The 19,017-nt window shown below is 38.3% G+C and overlaps 3 protein-coding genes across 4 annotated transcripts in view; 1 reads left to right on the top strand and 2 right to left on the bottom strand.

Annotated features, from left to right (window-relative positions):
• LOC134264373 (probable serine/threonine-protein kinase roco6) overlaps positions 1-19,017 on the bottom strand; it is a 31,868-nt gene that overhangs the window by 11,141 nt on the left and 1,710 nt on the right. The gene's annotated exons all lie outside the window — the stretch shown is intronic.
• LOC134264368 (uncharacterized) lies at positions 3,125-5,035 on the top strand. Its single transcript, XM_062746666.1, has 5 exons — positions 3,125-3,414; positions 4,094-4,158; positions 4,251-4,397; positions 4,547-4,660; positions 4,764-5,035. Exons 1-5 carry the CDS (start codon positions 3,200-3,202, stop codon positions 5,018-5,020), a joined length of 798 nt encoding a protein of 265 aa, XP_062602650.1. The 5' UTR covers positions 3,125-3,199; the 3' UTR covers positions 5,021-5,035.
• Positions 5,115-9,594, bottom strand: LOC134264369 (putative nuclease HARBI1). Of its 2 annotated transcripts, none has more exons than XM_062746669.1 (6): positions 8,990-9,594; positions 6,569-6,681; positions 6,077-6,188; positions 5,757-5,946; positions 5,327-5,530; positions 5,115-5,185 (listed from the first exon to the last, which is right to left on the bottom strand). In XM_062746669.1, exons 1-5 carry the CDS (start codon positions 9,408-9,410, stop codon positions 5,335-5,337), a joined length of 1,032 nt encoding a protein of 343 aa, XP_062602653.1. In that variant the 5' UTR covers positions 9,411-9,594; the 3' UTR covers positions 5,115-5,185; positions 5,327-5,334. The 2 variants fall into 2 exon arrangements, with proteins under 2 accessions (XP_062602653.1, XP_062602651.1); XM_062746667.1 differs by having other exon boundaries at positions 5,120-5,185; positions 5,323-5,530.

Genomic DNA, 19,017 nt, shown 5'->3' on the forward strand with positions numbered 1-19,017 from the left:
TTCATCGATTTCTGCGAAACTGCTACTACTGATAGAAGAAGGAGTGAAGTCGAGTTACATGGCGTCTGAAAACCAGTGCTTTGGGCAGATAGGGTTTATCAGTCTGGGAGGATAGCTCATCTAAGAGGAGAAAAACTCTGATTCCAAACCTACCCTGCCTTGCAGCCATACTAACTCATATTGGAAAGGCTAGGTGAATGACAATGACATAAAACCGGATGGGCAGACTGCACTCAATATCCACGGAAGAAAAGCAGTCCAGGAAGAAAACTCCAAAACCAAACCACCTTTCCTTGAGGCTACTAGAGGTTTGCAAAGGGCCAACAACCCTGTCTATAAAAAACAACAAGTTACCGATGCATCAACGACAAGCCAAAACCAACATTACAGGACCAGATTGAGCCTACATGGGGAACTATGATGTTGTGCAATAAAACACGAAAGGAAACTGTAGAGCTGACTTCCTTTCTGACACCCAGAAAAACCAGCAGGGTTCTCCATTATTTGAAATTTTACTGTGTTGGAGAGTTTACGCAAAACAATAAAATTTCGCGGTATTTTCGCGATCAAATTCGCAACTGAACCTTATTCATTATAATTAAAAATATACATGCACAGACCTATTTAAAAATCGCTAATTCGTTATACAAATAGTATGGTCGTACATATTGATAAAAGTAAAACCACGTTATGAAAAGCAGAGGAAATTCTTACCGAAACAATCGAACTACCTAACATGTTCCGACATGCGTAAAGTCCAGCGATGGTTTAAGAGATAAATGATTATGCAAGGTGAAGCCCTAGTAATAAGTGCTCTAACTTTCAGAACTTAAATACGGTAGAATTGTTTGTTAAAGTTTCAGTTAGAGAGAATTTGTGTGTTTAGATTTTCTAATTATTACAGATCTTACTGTGTCGGCAAAATTTTTACTGTTTCGCATGCATAAAATCTTGAATCGTTACCGTGTCGGAGAAAATTGTACTGTGTTGGGAGCAACACAGTAAAAAAACTCATGGAGAACCCTGAACCATCAGATTTGCTACATGTACTTGGAACATCAGAACAATGTGTGAAGCAGGAAGAACAGCACAGGTAGCAGATGAGATGAAGCACTACAATATGTCTCCTGGACTAACTGAGACAAGCTGGTTACAGACAGGACATCTGAGGTTTAACACCGAGAAACACTGTTGTATTCAGGACACACAGAGGAGGGAGCCCACCACACCGAATGTGTATGTCTAATGATATCCCTGGAGGCACAACGTGCTCTTATCGGACGGGACCGTGTCAGCTGCTGGATAATAACACCAAAGTTTAACACCAAAGAATTAAGATCAAGTTGAACGTCATACAATGTTACGCCCCAACAAATGATGCTGATGAGGAAAAGAAAGATGACTTTTACCAGCAACTACAGGCAGTCTTGGATAAAACAGGGAAGAAAGACAGTATTCATAGGTGACTTCAATGCAAAGATTAGAGCTGACAACAATGGCTACAATGGAGTCATGGGCACATAAGGACTTCATGAATGAGAACGGTGAGAGATTTGCAAACCTTTGTTCATTAAACCACCTGGTAACAGGGGGAAGCATCTTTCATCATGAAAGAATTCACAAGGCTAAAAGAAGATCCCCGGACCATGTAACAGAGAACCAGATCGACCATATCTGCATCAACAAGAAAATTTAGAAGAGCATGGAAAGATGTCAGGGTGATGAGACGATCAGACATTTGCTCAGCCAACCATCTGTTGATGACGGCATTAAGACTACGCCTCAAGAAGTTCAACAATATGACAAACAGGAGGACAATGTACAACGTGAGTGCCCTCAAAACAAAGGAAGTGAAGACAGCATTCCATCTCAGCTTGTCAAATAGACTCCAGCAACTACAAGACCAGATAGAAAACAATGACACCAACATCGAGACCCAATGGCAGCACATCAAAGAAATGTTTCAAGGCACATGTCAGAAAGTCCTAGGCAGGAGAAAGACTCAGCACAAGAAGTGGTTGTCTGATGATACAATGAGGAAACTAGTTGAGAGGAAACAAAAGAAAGCGGTGCTGAATACAAGCAGTACAAAAACAGCAAAGGCAAAAGGCCAGGAGGACTACATAGCCACAGATTAAGTTCAGGAAAGCATCAGGAAAGATAAACGGGATTACTTCAACAACCTGCTTAAATAAGCGAAAGAAGCAGCAAGGCAATGGAATTTGAAAGAACTATATTTGAATACAAAGGAGCTCAGGTTCCAGCCAACAGACAAGCCAGTGAAGGTCAAGAACGGAAAACCTCTCACAACAGAAGAACAATTGAAGAGGAGAGTAGAACACTTTAGAAAGCTGTTAAATAGACCAACACCAGAAACACCTCCGGACATATATACGACCAGCCAATACAGACCTCCCAATCAACTGCAACAAGCCAACAAAGACAGATCAGGAGAGCAATTAAAAAAAAATAAAAAATAAAAAAAGCGGCAGGGCCTGATGAGATCCTGATGAGATACTAGCAAAAGCCATCAAAGCTGATACAGATACAGCCGTTAACATCCTTTACAACCTCTTAAATCTGGGAAGAAGAGATCATTCCGGAGGAATGGAAAGAAAGCATCCTTATCAAGTTGCCAAAGGAGGGAGATTTGAGGGACTGCAGTAAATACAGGGGAATTATGCTCCTGTCATTGCCTGACAAGGTCCTCAACAGAATACTTCTCGACAGAATAAAAAAAAAGCAGTGGACCCAAAGCTCCTGACCTGCATGCTGGTTTTAGAGCCAACAGATATTTTGCTGACCAGATAGCCAGTCTGTGCATCATTATAGAACAATCACTGGAGTGGATGTCTCCCCTCTATGTCAACTCCGCGGACTATGAGAATGCATTCGACAGCGTGGACCGAGAAACACTGTGGAAGATACTAACTTAAAGGCACTTTGTAGTACCAGGCCCCGCCGTCACCAAAATTCCTCAACCTCACCCTCAATACTCAACTCAAACCCCTTGAGGTTTCCCTAACTGAGGATTTCCTCAATTCACCGTCACCAAACAGACTGAGTATCACCTCAATAGAGGTGATTTTTTTTCCCTCAACTCAGCTGAGGTGTTACATCAATAACATCGCGCACTTTCGCGGAATTTTTACGTAATGATTTTACGCAATAAATATCTGTCGTCTGTGTATTATTTTGTATGAAAATGGCTGAGAAAGACATAATTGGGTTGATATCAGGGGGTAAAAGGAAACGGGGGGCTAATTGGACCAGCGAGGAGGAGATAACTTTAATTGAAGAGGTTTTAAAATTCGAACAACAACTATTTGGAAAGATGAAAGGGGCGGGGGTTAAAGGGAAACATGGAAAGGTAAAAGAAGAAACTTGGAAGTCCATCACTGACACACTGAATTTGTAAGTACTGTTATATCAATCTGAATTCACTTACTTTTTGTTTTGACCCATGACCAGACGATTCTCGCTGTGATCTCCCTTTGTATAGGTGTAAACACAAATTTTATCCCAGTATATTCCAGTCCTAAATTAATACGGACAATATGTTTTCTGTCGTAACCGTAAATGCCCACGGTTAATCAAAATTCCTCCGTTAATTTAATAAAATCTCATCTTAAACAGCATCACATATGTTGGTTACACCGTTATGTCGTGTATTATATACCATTTCTGGTCATAAACGACGAAAGCGGGTGGGGGCTCAAATATAGGTACAAACCACTTCAGACCGCGGCTTCAGACATTAATAATATTGGAGATTAAAGAAATTCATTTTAAAATAAAAAATCAAGTCCCAAATGGGGGGGAAATAATTTGACCACCCTACAGATTTTTTTAGAAATAGGATACAAGAAAACGAATATAAATGACTACAAAAAAAAATTTTTTTAACAAACAAAACAAAAATATAACTATTTAAATAAACAAAATATAATTACCGGGTATGTTTAAGTATATTCTGTGTGATTATCCACTATTATATTTAAAAGAAAATGTAACACTTTTAAAGTGAGATGTCAAATTTGTCAAACACAAACTAGAATTTATCAATGTTTTGTTTTTAATTTCATTTATACAGACAATTTAAAAACGACAGAACATCTGACTCCATCTACAAAAAGTATGACAACATCAAACAGAGAGGTAAAATGTTATTACTTTTTTTTAGAGTTGAGCAAAGTATTTTTGGGAAATATTTATCAATGAGAAATGTTTAAAATCGCCATCAATTGTAGCAAAAGAGAAAATTGATGACATACGCAGGCCCAAGACTGGGGGAGGTCCACCATCAGCGCCCCTCACTCAGGCAGAGGAGGCCTTGTATCAGGCAATGGATACGCGACCCAACATTGTTGGCCTGGTGGGAAGCATTGATACCGATGGTAATTTAAACAATGTCACTTATTTCAGAGGTAGAACTTTGCCAGAGTAAAATTCTCCTTCTCTAGTAGAGTTAAGATTTAAAAAATGTCATATTTTGGGACCACGGAAAACTTTAAACATTTAATATACATGTACATTGTAATTATAGAACCAATAACATCTGTCCAAACACAAGAGTTAGCAGCAGTTGTTGAAGGAACCGGTGATGCTTCAACATCCTCTAAGAGCCCCGGTTTAAGTTTATCATTTAGTACAAATTCAGGTAAGATACCTATCATTTTAAAAATATATTAACACTAATCTTTGATAAGATGGTACATATGCAAGTACAGTGTATATATTTGCATTTATATTTTTTGTGAAAGATGTACGGCCTAAGGAAAAGAAGAGGAAGATGGTACCACGAGAGATCTTGGATGATCTAGAGATAAAAAATAGTAAACTTGAAAATGAGAAGCTGACACAACAAATAAACAAGCTTGTTCAAGAACAAAAGAAATTAGCCTTAGAGGAGAAAAAATTGCAAACGGAGATTGAAATGCTTGAGATTAAAAAATCATATTTATTGTGTAAATTAAGTTCTGAATTTCCAGAATTCATCATAAACCCTGTTTGTCAATGACTAACTACTTTTGAGAGGCTCTGAATAGAACACAAACTCTTGAATTGGGATCAGTAAATGTGAAATGTTTATTTTTTAAACTATAAATAAAAGTATGTACTTCAGTATATCAAATGAAATTCTGAAACATATGTCACTATAAACCGTCAACCACTTGAAAATGACCTGAAATAGACAAAAAATGTTATATAAATAATTGTCATTGATTGAATCAATGTATAGTTGTATACATACACGTAAGTTGTGTGATCTTCGGTATTATGAATTCAAAAATATGCAAGTGTTTATGAATATGTGCATACCTACATGTAGCTCTACCCGAAATACGTCTGTGCGATATAGTCTCGCAAGTGACTTCCCTCTGGAGAATTGCACACAACTTGGTGGGCCGTCGGGTCAAATGCATCCTCTTGCTGGTCCAATCTATCCATCACATCACCAGTTCGAATCCCAAGATTATGAAGGATGACGCAAGCGACAACGTATGCTACTGCCTGTTCAGGGGCCGTTCTGTAAAAAAAAATCAAATTAGATTTGAATTTTTACTTAATTAGATGTATTTTGATTGTGGTATTCCCCAAGAGATGGCTGTCAATTATTTTAGTTGGAGCCAATATGAAATATTTTGACGGTTTATCTGTTAAAAAACTATAGAGGGTATTATTTACTGAATATAGCAAAATATGTTTTTTAGAAGTTGCATGTATTTCATCCAAATAATGCAAAGCTTCTTTACCTCAGAGTTCCTTGAAGACAGGAAAACCTCCGTTTCAGAATTCCAAAACTTTGCTCAATAAGAACTCTGGTTCGACACAGATATGCATTAAATCGTTGATGAGCGTTTGTCTGCGGGTTGAGGTATGGTGTCATTAGATAACGTCGACAGGGGTATCCAGAATCGCCCAACAAAATGCCATTGTGTTCACCTAAACGTACAAGAGTTTCTTAATTGAATTTCTTGAATAATAACCTTCAACATTTCAAATTTGTTTCCCTTCTCCATCGATAAACAAATGTATCAATATTTTTTAGTAAAATATAAATAAAGTTGTTTACCTCTTTCGAATTGTCGACAAAGGAAGGATTCCCGCCAAATCCTGCTATCATGGACACTACCGGGCCAGCTGGCACACACACTCGTGAATTGGAAGTTGGCATCACAAACCATCTATTTGAAATCAAAATGAAACCCTAACTTTTTAAGATGGCTGATAAATTGCATATAATGCTGCAGAGTTAAAGAATTTAAATAAAAATAATATTGATATGTAGTCTCGTAGCATCAGAAGGGGTGTGGGAGGCAACTTTTTGTTGCAGTATAGTCAGATAAATATGATTTAGTAATTAGGAGTTCAAACGACTTTTAAAATAAAATTTCTGCTTATCAAGTCCTTTTTTCAGGGGAATAGATTTTTTCATTGGCTGCCGCTTTCAAATACGACGCTCATATCACTGATGTTTTGATTAAATAGTCTATAACTTCAACATTGGAAGCATTTGATATGAGATAAAACAACAAATAAAATAAAGAAGAAATACAATACTGACCTGTACATTCAAAGAATGGAATCCCTTTCTATTCACAAAATCCGGTTCATTTTCAGTTGGAGCCATAATTCTAATGAATGTTCCATCAACGCATCCCAGTGTGTTCGGGAATCCTGTGTAAATTTATTATACAATGTATAGTGTTTAAGTTTTTATTTATTGTCTAACTTGCAATGTGTGGTAAAAATAGTACATACATATATATAGATATGACATCCCTTTAAAAAAAACATAGTCATTAGCAGAGGTGGGATCTTGTAAAGGCTATGGGAGGGGGGCAGTTTGAGGTCGGGGTAGAGGCCCATCGCCATACACAAAAAATGATTTATTAAATCTTTTAAATCGTGCAGGGGGGGAGGGGGTCAAATAGAGTTCCCTTGTTTAATATGCTTTCCTCCGAGTACCGTCACATGACATGCAATGCCAGCCCTGGGTGGACTACCAACACGTCCTACACAATGTTTCACTTTGAAACCAATGGAAGATCCCAGCGAATTATAGCTACATGTACATCTAATGCTTGCTTGTTTGTGTTTTTGTTTTAATTGTTTGTTTGTTTGTTTTTGGCTTGTCAAAGTCCCCCATAGAACTGTTGAAAACTCGGTGTTGCCAGGTTTGAAGTGCTTTTATGCATGAGTGTTGGACACCTGGACACCCCCCCCCCTCTCTCTCTCTCTTTTTAAATTGCTAGATCTGCCACTGCAACGTCTTTATATTATAGCCAATATTTAAAATTTTATAATTACCAAAAATAAAATAGTATAAGAGGTGAATTATGGAGATTGCATAATACTATCGTAACATTTTATCCTTCATCTCATGCATAACTCGAGATCTCTTTAACAACTGAATGGTCGTATGCATAAGCAATGTTATTTTCTTCGAATATTTGTCAAATTATACACATATCGAAGTCCCTATTTTGGTGGATAGGATGCACTTGTAGCATACTCATGGTGGACATTGAATTTTCAAGGTTAGTTGAGATTAAAACGAATTTGAGTCGGCGAATACTATTTTCAATCAGCGTTTCCGCTCTACCAGTCCTTGCTTCAAAACAAATATCGTCGCTAATCGACAATCACTGCATTTTATGAGAATGTAAAATTAAAGAAAAATAAATTGCTCATAAAAACACATTCTTATAATATTTTAATAAAAATATCAATTATTGCCTGAATCGGGTCCATTTGGCATTTATAATTTACAAATCTTACATTTGAGTTAACTGTGTCTTCAAACAAAAATTGAATAAATGCTGATTAAAATGATATATAATATATGTAGCTTGTGTTCTTTAGATGTGTGACATATATTGTGAAACACGAATCCGGGATGTTTCGCGCCGATTCTGTTTCGCACTGAGATTGTTCGCGCCGGGATGATTCGCGCCGATTTCGGTGCGAAACATCTCCCCCTCTTTTTTTAATATTTCATTTATTTTGTAATAAATTAAGATCTTTATTTAATCATAGATATAAATATGTGTTGTATGCTCAAAATCATGACTTTATAATATTATAATTATTATTATAAATCTATAAAATATTGTACTTTCATGTCAATATGTTTCAAAATTCATGAGATCAGGCTCTATAATTTTAAAACCGAAATTAAAGTATTTTGTGGGAAACTATTAAAATATACATGGACAAAAAAAGGGGGCAGACAAACTTTGCGCACATGTAGTAACATAGAAATGCTAAAATAAAATTTGAAAGATTTTTTGCTTATGCAGAAGGGATATTTGATTTATACAATCTACCGGTAGATCACCAACTTTTTATTTTTATAGGTGCATAGACACAGATCTGAAGTAAATATATTCTTAAATATTCAAAATTGAAGTTACAATGAATTTTACATGAAATAAGATTTTTTTAAAATTTATTTTTATTTGAAATAATGTTAAGTCTCCAAATTTTGATTCTCCAAGCCAGCAAATTTACGTTGATAGGTTCCCCAAGCCGGCAATGATTACAGAATTACTTAATTAGATGGCGGTATGCTAAAGTAACTACTATAAACATAATTATCAGAGTGTAAAAATAATATACAATTAGACTTAGTACTTAAAATAAACTTCTACAATTAAAATATAAACTAATATTCTACAAAATTTCGATACTTACATCAATATTCACAGATATTATAATTTATTTTTTTTAATTCTTTTTCAAAATGAACGAAATAAAAAGCATACATTTTATGTTCTGGGAGCGAAACATCGCGGGGCGAACCATCTCAGCGCGAAACTGAATTGGCGCGAAACATCGCGGTGCGAACCATGCATAGGCGCGAAACATCCCGTTACCTGAAACACCCTGTACATGCACGAAATCGAAAAGAACGAGTTATCCTTCCTACATGTAAGTTTTGAAAGAGAAAGTAGAAAAGAAAACAAAACGACGAACAACATACCGGCAATTTTGATGAACTCTTGCTTCGTTTTCCGTGCTTGTTCGTCTCTAGGGAAAACAATGAATTGTTGTCTTACAGTAAGGATGGCATTAGTGACTGATCTACAGCATCTACCGACAGTTGACTCAGACACATTCATGCTATCACCTATCAGTTTATGATAGGCTCCTGTCGCAAAGAACCTCAGACACACGAAGAGCTGTAAGAGCGGAGGTAAGGCATTGTTTTTTGTACTATCTATCAAAGTCCCACCTATCAAGTCCAGTAAATACACGACTGAAGCCTGTCTAAATCGATAGCGGTCAAAAAGTTCATCGTCTGTGTAGGCTTCTAAGGGGTTCAGTCGATCTCGTATCACCCTTTTTGACGGTCGATTGCGATATCTCCGAAACCTACGTCGTCTACGACGTCTGCCAGCCATGTTAAATTTGCTTGAGGAAATTTTTAAGGTTGCTATGAAGCTATCCTTAAATATTTGAGGATTTCCTCAGGAAAATCCCTCAATTTTTTTTGGTGACGGTGACTTGAGGGTGAGGTGAGATATTTGAGGGAAAACCTCAGAGTTGAGGCTGAGTGTTGAGTTGAGGGATGTTGGTGACGGCGGGGCCAGAGAAGCTAGTTTCCCTGATTCGAAAACCTACAAAGGCATGATATGCAGGGTTGCTCATGCTGACCAGATGTCTGAGAGTATCGAGATCAAAACCAGGATGTTTGATGTCACCATTCCTTTTTCTCTTGGTCATTAGGCCATAAAAATTAATCAATAGTTTTTCAGGCCAAAAAATTCAGAATTCAATGCGGCATGCAGGCAGGCTTTTTTTAAAGCAGATTTAACACCTTTTTAAAGCCATTTTTTCAATAAAATCATAATAACTACCAATTCTTAATTTTTGTTCTCTGAAATTGTTTGTATTATGTATTTAACTGTAAATATTGTTACTCAAAACATTTATTTAAAAGTTGATTAATAAAATACTGAAAATTAAGAAAAAATGTATAGTTTTCTAATAAAAACGTCTATCTTAGCATTTATGAAAAGGGGAATAACTTGATTTTTTTTCTCAACTTGGAAAAATAGTAAATTGAGTTATTTCCCTTTTCAATATATTAATAAAATTGATCAATGCGGCCGTTTTTGAACTGATGCGGCGGTGCCTGAGAAACTGCTGATTATTTTTTTGGGCCTTAATTGGATCATGAGGACTACCACGTCAAGCAGGAACAATGGTATGAAGTGGACACTCCTGACACAGCTTGACGATCTTGATTTTACAGATGACTTGGCTCTCCTTTCATACAACCACAGTCAGATGTGAAATAAAACAAGTCGCCTTGCAACAACATTGAGAGGAACAGGCCTTAAAATCAATTTGAAGAAAACAGAATAGATGAAGATAAAAACTTATGTTCAAACACAAGTCACAGTTGGTGGTGACCTCATCAAAGGTGTTGAGTCCTTCATCTACCTGGGGAGTGTGTTGGATAGACAGGGTGACACAGACTGGGACATCAAGTCAAGAATTGGCAAGACAAGAACTGTGTTTACCACGGTAAAGAACATCTGGGCCTCAGAGAACATACGTACATGTATTACCACCAAACTGCAGATCCTCAACTCTAATGTAAAGTCCGTCCTATTGCTTGGTGCAGAGACGTGGAGGTTGAACAAAGCAATCCTGCAGAAGATCCTGACATTTCACAACACCTGTCTCAGGCGCATCTTCAACATTTGATGGCCTTTAAAGGATCCCAAACGAAGAAATATGGAAGAGAGCAGGTCAGGAACCAATGGAGGTACAAATAAGACAGAGGAATTGGGGCTGAGTTGGACACACGTTAAAGAAGTTCCCATCTAGCATTACATGGAAGGCCCTGACTTGGAACCCACAGGGCAAAAGAAAGAGAGGATGTCCTAGAATCACCTGGAAGCGTGACTTGGAGTCAGAGATAAAGACACAGGATATGACTTGACAGGATGCAGCTAAAGCATCTCAGAATTGAGTTCGTTGAAGGACTGTCGTCGATTTCTATGTTTTCGCAAAAGGACAGACCTAAGTAAGTAAGAAAGTATACATAATGCAGTTTAAATGTCAACGTAAGCCGTTGACTGTTTAATTAAGTCTGCGCTTCTCACAAAAGTCTACTACATATATGACAGAGTACATGGAATATATTACATTTATTTATCAGTTATAAAACCAGATACAAGTCCTTTTAATAATTTAATAATAAAAGCAATATTGTTACATACGTATTCAACAATCATACCATCAATGGACCAATGGATGTAAAAAAAAAAAAATTCAGTCTCTATCTTATGATAATCAATTTTATGGGCTCATGACTAATGAAGACCCTGACATCCTTAGATCACTTGCTAGATCCCTTAGTAAACTACCTAAATTGAAATTATTTTGATATGCATAAACCTGCTTTTGACTATATTATTGTAACATATATACAATACATGGATGTATATTCAGTATATCTCTTATATACGTTTTGATCAATTGCTCTCATTATGTGAGATCATGTTTGTTCTTTCATTTAAACCCCCCTCCTTCTTTTGTTTGTAAATCTTTTTTTCTCCTCCGGGGGCCCAAATGAGACTTGTAATGTTTATGAACATTTAATTTATATGTTTATAATTTTCCTTTATCATTTGTATCTATTTCAGAGCTAGAGTTATCTCTCTTAATCTGATAGTTATCTGTCATAATTTCAAGAGTTATCTTTTTACTTGTAAATTTTGGAGTTACTTTTCCTAAAATCCTCACTTCCTGTCTTTATTTCCTGTGTGACCCACACATGGAGACCCTTGCTAGATTTCTTCATTTTTTGACTTAAGCTGCCACACACTGTAAGTAAACCTGTGCTATTTTTGTTTATTACGCGTATACTTATTATATCTACAGTGTTTTTGTATGAAATGTTTGTAATTTGTTTATTAGGAATATCTATTGTTAACTCTGGAAAGTATGGAACACTGTTGTTGTCATAATCTTTATACTTAAAACTGAAGTACGTTCATAACATTTTTCTATGGAAACCCATTTGTGTCAAAACTTTATATTTTGAAACTGATAGTGAATCTTTTTCTATTTATCTTTGAATATTTTTTATTTACAACTTATTACACAGTTTATGCTACATCTATAGTTATAAATTGACATTATTTATCATGTAACTGATGAGTAATTCTTTGTTTTTGTTTTGTTTCAGTTCTTTACCGTTATCACAATAAAAATCAATGCAGTGGATTGCAAAATTGTGTGGTTAACTATCTGCAATATACAGGCAGAATAGTAAAGAAAGTGTACAGCGATGTCAGAAATTGAAGGAAGAATATGCACGTTAATTCCAGGGGGCCACGAGTTGTACAAAGCCAACTTGCAGTCCTACTTGAGCGCCCTCAAGAAAGTCTGGAGAGTTTTTGTAGCAATCTTGACGGAATTTGATGACTCCTGCTCAGATATAAAGTACCTAAGGAAAATTAAAGAGAAATTCGAGGAGAGCAAATCTGAATACATGGAAAGTTATGAGACCCTCATTTCTTTTCTCAGACGCTCTCGTACAGATGAAGCTGATTCAGAAATGGACAACCAGATGATTCGACACCGGAAATGTATGAGTCTTATAAACAATTTTGATCATCAGATTCAAGACTTGCTAATATATGCTGCTGAAATATTTTCTGAAAAATTTGAAACAAGATCTGAAGTCTCCATCTCAAGCAGCAGTCGTCGTTCCTCAGCATCTAAGAAAACACAGCAGGATACTATGACACAGTTAAAGAAACTCCAATATGCTGAAAAGGAAACAGAGCTCCAGAAGCAGAAAGCCTTACTTGAAGCCAAAATTAGACTCTTAGAATGTCAGAAGAATGTAGATTCATTGAAAGCGGAAATAGATGACATTGAGGATCAAGGATCTCAGATACCTTCATTACCGGAACGACATCCCTTAGACAGTAATGATTCCTTACGTGCAGTTAAACGAGAATACGCAGAAAACTATGTTAGTGAACATTCAAAGTTTAGTGAAGCAAAGAGTGATTATGTGTCCTTTGAACAACTGCATAAAAAGGATTACTTGGACAATGAGGATAACAAAGATGCTAGAGACACTTTATCACAAACCAATGTGAAGACACCAGTTGAACCTGCCGCTCCTAATGCCAATAACTTCAACCTGAATCCAGCAGCTCAGGAATTCTATCCATATTCACATATCGGAGCGACTGCCAACTTGACACAATTTCTTCTAAAGAAAGATCTCCTGATGTCACGGTTCAGTCCGTTCAATGATAAACCAGATTGTTACCAAATATGGAAGGCAAGCTTCACAAGTATAGTGAAAGAATTGAATATTTCCGCATTTGAAGAAATGGATTTTTTGATCAAGCAGTTAGGACCAGAATCGAAGAAATTCGCAAGTAGCATTAGAGGTTCGAACATCGATGATCCACCCAAAGGACTCTATCGAATTTGGGAACGACTCGAAGAGCGTTATGGTAGACCAGAAATGATAGAAGCTGCCTTGAAGAACAAACTCAACAAATTTCCTAAAATAAACATGAAGGAACCAAAAATGCTTTACGATCTGCTAGACATCCTAACAGAGATAGAATCAGCAAAGGAGAATGCTCAGTATGCTACACTCCTGTCATACTACGACTCATCGTCTGGTATTATTCCCATCATCAGCAAGTTGCCGCAAAGTCTACAAGATAAGTGGGTATCGCAAGCTTCCAAGTATAAGAAATACCACAGTGTTCCGTTTCCGCCATTCAGTTTCCTAGTGAATTTCATACGGGAACTCAGCATTGTGAAGAATGACCCAGCTTTCCATCATGACGGAACTACATCAGGAACAGTGGATAAAAGACCTTATGAACCGAAGCGACCATTAAGTGTTCACAATAGGAAAACCGACCTCACAGTTGATGATGACAGAAATAAGCAAGATAGACAAGAACTGTCTCCAAGATGTCCTATACACAAAGCATCTCATTCACTGAACCACTGTAGAACATTCCTAGCCATGCCGTTACAAGAAAGGAAAGATTTTCTCCGGGAAAAGGATTTCTGTTATAAGTGCTGTGAATCCAAACATTTGTCAAGACACTGTAAAGTCAGCATTAAATGTGAACTTTGTGGAAGCAATCGCCATGCAACAGCATTGCACACAGAACAAAGAAAGTTTGATCCCAGACCTGCTGGCGAAGGAGAGAAGGAACAGTCTGGAGTAAACAAAGGATTTGTTTACGGCGGGGAGAAAACGCAGATGAAAACACATGTCTCCAATAAGTGTACTGAACTTTGCAGAACTACTTTCAGTGGTCGATCATGCGCAAAGGTCCTTCCTGTACGTATTTATCATCAGGATAACAAGGAGAATGCTATCAGGTGAATGCAATCATCGATGAACAGAGTAATCGAACATTAGCCAGATCCGAACTATTTGACTTCTTCAAGATCCGGAGTGATGCAGAATCATATACTCTGTTTTCATGCAGCGGACAATCCACCTGTAGTGGAAGAAGAGTCAACGGACTAGTAGTAGAAGCCATTGATGGAAGTAGTCAGTTCAACCTTCTAACTGTTATCGAGTGCGATGAAATCCCTGATAACAGACGTGAGATACCAACACCTGAAGTAGCAGACAGATACCCTCATTTACAGGACATATCAAAACACCTGATGCCATTAGATGCAAATACCAGCATTCTCATATTGATAGGACGTGACCTTGGTGATGTGCATCATGTTATGGAACAGAGAGTTGGACCTCCTAATACGCCACATGCCCAGAAACTTCGTCTTGGATGGGTTATTTTAGGAGAAGTATGTCTTGGAAGAACTCACTGACCGGATATCGTCGTCGCAAACAAAAATGAAGTTTTGTCAGATGGAAGAGCCACATTATCTACACCATGTCCAAATAATATTCAAGTGAAAGAAAACTTACCTGAAGAGAGACAGTGTGATGTATTCATTGAACATCAGAATAGACATGAGTCGATTGGAGAGAACATTTTTCAGACATCCCCCGATGATGATAAGCCTGGGTTGTCTGTGGAGGACAAGGAATTTTTGGCTATCATGGAAAAGGAATTTTCTCGTGATGATAGTGGCCAGTGGGATTACACCATTACCGTTTCGAGAACCAAGACAGAAACTACCAGACAATAGACAACAAGCATTGAAAAGAGCAAGGATTCTAGACACTAGCCTGAGGAAGAACCCTGTGAAGTGTGAACATGCAGTTGCCTTCATGAAGCGCATTCTTGATGCACAATATGCAGTGTTAGCACCACCGTTAAAGGACACAGACGAGTTCTGGTACTTACCCATCTTCAGCGTTTACCATCCTAAGAAACCAGACCAAGTTAGAATGGTGTTTGACTCCTCTGCACAGTGTCATGGTGTATCCTTAAACAACGTGCTTCTATCCGGCCCTGATTTGACGAACAGTCTACTTGGTGTTCTTATGAGATTCAGACTTGATGATATTGGTATCATGGCCGATATACAGCAAATGTTTCATTGTTTCAAGGTGCGAGAAGATCATAGAAATTACTTACGTTTCTTCTGGTACTTAGACAACGATCCGCAGAAGCCTTTGGTAGAATACCGGATGTGCGTTCATGTTTTTGGCAATAGTCCATCACCTGCTGTTGCTACATATGGACTTAGAAGAACTGCACAGAATGCTGAAGCTACCTATGGAAGTGACGTCCGCAGTTTTGTGGAGCGCAATTTCTACGTTGATGATGGTTTGATTTCCATGTCATCTGCAGAGAAAATCGTCAGCCTGATGAAGCGTACACAGCAAGCTCTACTGGAAGAAGGAGGTCTCAGACTTCACAAATTTGTATCCAACAGCTGTGATGTGATGAAACACTTTCCTACTGAAGACCTTGCAAAAGACCTGATGTCACTCGATCTTTTGAAAGATAACCTTCCCATTCAGCGTAGTCTTGGGATAAGCTGGAATCTACGAACCGATTCATTTACTTTCAGACTCTCTTTAGATGAGAAGCCATACACTCGCCGAGGATTTCTGTCTTGTGTGAACAGCTTCTATGATCCCCTGGGACTTATAGCACCAGTTCTCATTAGAGGAAAATTGCTACTGAGAAAGTTGACATTAGAATCTACAGACTGGGATCAACATCTACCTGAACACTACCAAGAGGAGTGGGAACAGTGGAAACAACAACTACTGCATCTTGAAGACCTGGAAATCCCTCGTCCTTACCTACCTGTACCAAGCGAGAGTCTCGTCAGGAAGGATGTTCACATTTTTACAGATGCGTCAGAAGATTCCATTGCTGCAGTTGCCTTTCTTAGAGCAAAAGATTTAGATGGCAATTTGCATCAAGGTTTCGTACTCGGTAAAGGAAAAGTGGCGCCTAAGAAAGCAGTTACCATCCCTCGTCTTGAGTTATGTGCTGCAGTACTCGGTACCGAAATTGCCAAAATCATCTCAGATCAGTTAGACATTGAACCCAAAGAAATTTATTTCCATACAGATAGCAAAGTTGTCCTTGGCTGTATCTACAACAAGACAAGAAGGTTCTACACTTACGTTAGCAACAGGGTTGAGCAAATTCATAAAGTCTCATCACCAGAACAATGGAATTATGTGCCATCAGAATATAATCCTGCTGACCAAGCAACTAGACCCATAGCAGTTGAAAATATGATGCACAGTCCCTGGCTCTTTGGTCCAAAGCGATGGTTTCTCAGTAGTCAAGACCAAGACACATCTGAAATACTTGAAACAGGTGAACCTGTTCCACTGGAGTTTGATCTCATAGATTCCGAGATTGATAAGGAGATTAGAACAGCCGTGGCAGTTAAAAAGCTACACATTGGAGATTCTCTCATGGGAACTAAACGACTAGTCAACTACTCAACATGGAAGAGTTTGGTTTCGGGGATCGCAAAGTTAAAACATGTTGTCAGATGTTGGAGTGGAACAGCATCGTGTAGAGGTTGGCATATCTGCAGCAAGGCAAATAATGTTGACCTTTATTTGGAAACAGAGAAACACATCATCAGAGAGGTCCAGAGAGAAGTGTTTGGAGAAGAAATCAGATGCATCACAGAAGGTCGAGAACTCAACACGAACAATTCACTTGCGAAATTGAACCCCTTCATAGACTGTGATGGTATTTTGCGTGTAGGAGGCCGATTAAAGCATTCAGAATTGACTGTCAACGAGAGAAATCCTATCGTTATTCCTGGAAAGCAACACATAGCCACGCTTTTGGTGCGCCATTACCACCAACTCACTAAACATCAGGGACGCCATTTCACGGAGGGCGCTATCAGATCCGCAGGCTATTAGATTACAGGAGCAAAACGTCTAATATCTTCAGTTATATACAACTGTGTGATATGCAGAAAGATGAGAAGAAAACCTGAACATCAGATCATGGCAGACTTACCATAAGTCACCTGGACCACCATTCTCAAGTGTTGGGGTGGATACCTTTGGACCGTGGGAAGTTAGTGCACGTCGAACACGAGGAGGATTGGCTCATGCTAAACGCTGGGCAATAATGTTCTCTTGCCTCACATCTCGAGCTGTTCATATCGAGGTAGTGGAAGAGATGAGTTCCTCATCCTTCATTAACTCTCTCAGGAGATTCATCGCTATACGAGGCCATGTTAAAGAGTTCAGATGGGACCGTGGTACAAACTTTGTGGGAGCAACAGAAAGTCTAGGAATTGACGTGGTGAATGTGGAAGATGGACCTGTCAAGAAGTTTCTTTTGGACAACAGAACAGTATGGATCTTCAATTCACCATACTCCTCCCATATGGGTGGAGCCTGGGAGAGGATGATAGGCCTCACGAGACGGATCCTAGACTCCCTGTTGATAGATGGAACTGCAAAGAAGCTGACACATGAAAGCCTTGTTACATTCTTGGCAGAGGCAAGCGCTATCATAAACTCACGACCACTCATTCCAGTTTCAACGGACTCAGAGTATCCCTTCATACTTACGCCATACACTCTTCTGACCCAGAAGACGGACAAAGGCGGAGAACCACTTGGACCCTTTGATGAGAAAGACGCATTCAGGGCACAGTGGAAGAGAGTTCAGCTATTTGCAGACCTATTCTGGAAACGATGGCGCAAAGAATTCTTAGTCACGCTACAAAGTCGAAAGAAGTGGCCACACAACCAGAGAAATTTATCCGTTGGTGATGTTGTGTTACTCAAAGATAGCTCAGCGCATCGTTGTGACTGGAAGATGGCAGTGGTGGAACAAGTGTACCCAAGTGAATCTGACAAGAAAGTCCGTAAAGTAAGACTTCGCGTGAACAGAGACGGTGTTAATGTGTTCTATACGCGCCCGGTCACAGAGACTGTCCTTCTGATTGCGGTGTAATTTCATGTAACAATGTCCCAAATTCTTCAAGACTGTTATTTAATATATTGAACATTTTATGTAATTAGGTTCATAGTGATATCCTAGATATCAGACGGGGAGTGTAATGTTTATGAACATTTAATTTATATGTTTATATTTTTCCTATATCATTTGTATCTATTTCAGAGCTAGAGTTATCTCTCTTTATACCCCCCGCTTGAAAAGCGGGAGGGTATATAGTGATCGGGATTTCCGTCCGTCCGTCTGTCCGTCCGTCCGTCCGTCTGTTACGCTTTTTCTCTTATCCGTAACTCCTCTTATACTACTGAGTGAAATTTAATGAAACTTTCACAGAATCTTTATTACATATTGCCATTGTGCACCTCCTATTTTACTTTTTTATTCGACACGTATTTTAGGTTTCCCAGAGCAAAACATGGACATTGCCATTTTTGTTTACCTATGACGTCACATAATAGAAGCTTCTGGATAACATTTGATAGAACGAGTTATTCCTCTTTACACATTACCGTAAAACAATATAAAGCAACACATCGACATTATGGGAGGCGGGGGGTATCATTTAGTGAGCTCATTGCTCACAGTACCTCTAGTAATCTAATAGTTATCTGTCATA

This window comes from Saccostrea cucullata, unplaced genomic scaffold (assembly GCF_032062105.1).
Source record: "Saccostrea cucullata isolate Sc308-1 unplaced genomic scaffold, CSIRO_AGI_Scuc_v1 ctg1386, whole genome shotgun sequence".
Taxonomy (NCBI): Eukaryota; Metazoa; Mollusca; class Bivalvia; order Ostreida; family Ostreidae; genus Saccostrea; species Saccostrea cuccullata.